This window comes from Narcine bancroftii, chromosome 8, assembly GCF_036971445.1.
Source record: "Narcine bancroftii isolate sNarBan1 chromosome 8, sNarBan1.hap1, whole genome shotgun sequence".
NCBI classification, from domain to species: Eukaryota; Metazoa; Chordata; class Chondrichthyes; order Torpediniformes; family Narcinidae; genus Narcine; species Narcine bancroftii.
The window spans coordinates 76840214-76842239 of NC_091476.1; the positions used below are offsets into that span (position 1 = coordinate 76840214).

Sequence of the window (2026 nt, forward strand, 5' to 3'; positions counted from 1 at the left end):
GGGAGCACAGGAGGGGAGTGTGGGGGAAAGGCTGACAGCCTCGTGCACTCACTTGGCATAGGCTTTCTCCAGCAGTGCGCTCCAGAACTCGTTGCGGGAGTCAGAGTGCAGGAAGACCAACTCACTGTCCTTCACTGGGAGTCGGTCGTCGACCACCACATCCACCCATTCACCGAACTGCCAGAACTGGGGAGGGGGTGGGGCGAAGGGATGGGGAGAGATGGTGGGGGAAAGACGGGAGTACTGTCACACACAACACTGTCCCTCCTTCCTGGGACCTCAGCGCTCCCACTCCTCACCAAGTCTCTCATACCTCCCCTCCCCCATTCCCACACCAACCCTTCTCCTAGCCCTCTCCACACCCTCTCCCACCCACTCCATCTGCCACCACCGTCTTCTAGCCCCCACAACCCCCAACCACCCCCCACAACCCCCAACCACCCCCCCCCACAAGCCACCTGGAAATGGAAGATGCCACAGTAGTGCTGTTGGAAGCTCTGTCCGTGGGGCACCACGCGGTGGAGGACCTTCTCGTTCAGGGTCAGCGAGGCGATGGCCGCCAACAGCCAGCAGTCACCTGGGGGAGAGAGTTGGGGACAAAGGGGGTTAGGACAGAGCAAACCCCAGGGGACGGGCAGGGGCGGGAGGAGTGGGTGAGGGAGATGAGGGAAAGCGGGGCTGAGGGGAGAGCCCGGGGTGGGAGGGAGGACTGAAGGATAGACATAGGGGCGGTTGGGGAGGGATGTGTGTGAAGGGAGTTGGGGGGTTGGAGGGAGGAGGGGGGACAGAGGGATGGACATAGGAAAGTGGGTGAGGGAGCTGAGAGTTGGAGGGACGGCCGAGATGTAGGAAAAGGGGAGAGACAGGGTGAGAGGAACCGAGAGGTGGACGTTGGGAAGGTGAGTGAGGGGATGGGAGAGCTTTTGGCACATTGGCCTTCATAAATCGAAGTATTGAGTACAGGAGCTGGGATGTTGTGGTAAAGTTGTACAAGACATTGGTGAGGCCAAATTTGGAGAATCGTGTGCAATTTTGGCCACTGAATGACAGGAAAGATATCAATAAGATAGAAAGAGGGCAGAGAAGATTTACTAGGATGTTGCCCGGACTTCAGGAACTGAGTTACAGGGAAAGGTTAAACACGTGAGGACTTTATACCCTGGAGCATAGAAGAATGAGGGGAGATTTGATGGAGGTGTTTAAAATTATGATGGGGACAGAGTGAATGTAGGTCAGCTTTTTCCACTGAGGGTGGGTGAGATACAAACCAGAGGACATGGGTCAGGGGTGAAAGGGGAAGTTTGGGGGGGAACTTCTTCACACAGAGAGCGGTGGGTTCTGGCTTTTAACGGCCTGTTAAAGGAGCCAGCGGTCAGCTATTTAAAATCCCGCTATTGCCGGGGCCCAAGATGATTGGTAGTGGCCTCGGGGGGCGGGGGGCTGCTCCTCCTCTTGAGGAGGAGCAGCGGAGAGGACAGGCCACAGGACAGCGATCATGGCGGCGGAGCAGTGAGAGGTTCTACGGCTGAAGGACCCACGCGGGCTGCTGCTGGCTCAAGGCGAGGAACCCATGCGGCCTGGGAGGCCACTGGAGACTGCGGTCAAGGGGACGCACACTAGGCTGAGGGCCACTGGAGAATGACTGACGGGGTACCGGGACACGAGAGGGAGCGGAAGGGTTTGGATCTGGGTGGCCGTGGGGGGCTGCGGGAGGCGACTCTGGTGGAGGGGGACTCTCTCTTGCTTCTTCTCTTGATTGTAAGGGGACATTGAGCAATTTCTGCCGACGCCTGCCTCGACCTGCAGTCTCCCAAGTCCCACTGCACCCCCGGTTTCAGAACTCGCTGTCCGTCCACGCCGTTAGTCCTTAATAGCGTCTGCCATTTCTTTTCCCCCCCTCCCCACTTGTCCAAGTCCCTTCTGCAGACTCAGCGCAACCTCAACACTGCCTGCCCCTCCTCCATCATCGACAAACCAAGCCTTCAACTCCATCATCCCGATCCCGTGGAGCCTGCAGGAAAGGCCC

At 58.4% G+C, this 2026-nt stretch overlaps 1 protein-coding gene across 1 annotated transcript in view; it reads right to left on the reverse strand.

The window, feature by feature from the left end:
• Nucleotides 1-932, reverse strand: part of LOC138742049 (calpain-1 catalytic subunit-like) — a 46969-nt gene extending 46037 nt beyond the window's left edge. Inside the window, exons 1-3 of the mRNA XM_069896243.1 lie at nt 623-932; nt 459-577; nt 53-186 (exon numbers count right to left, since the gene is read on the reverse strand). Of these exons, the coding sequence (XP_069752344.1) occupies nt 53-186; nt 459-577; nt 623-932 (563 nt within the window). The remainder of the gene's footprint in view (nt 1-52; nt 187-458; nt 578-622) is intronic.
• Between the last annotated feature and the right edge of the window lie 1094 nt (nt 933-2026).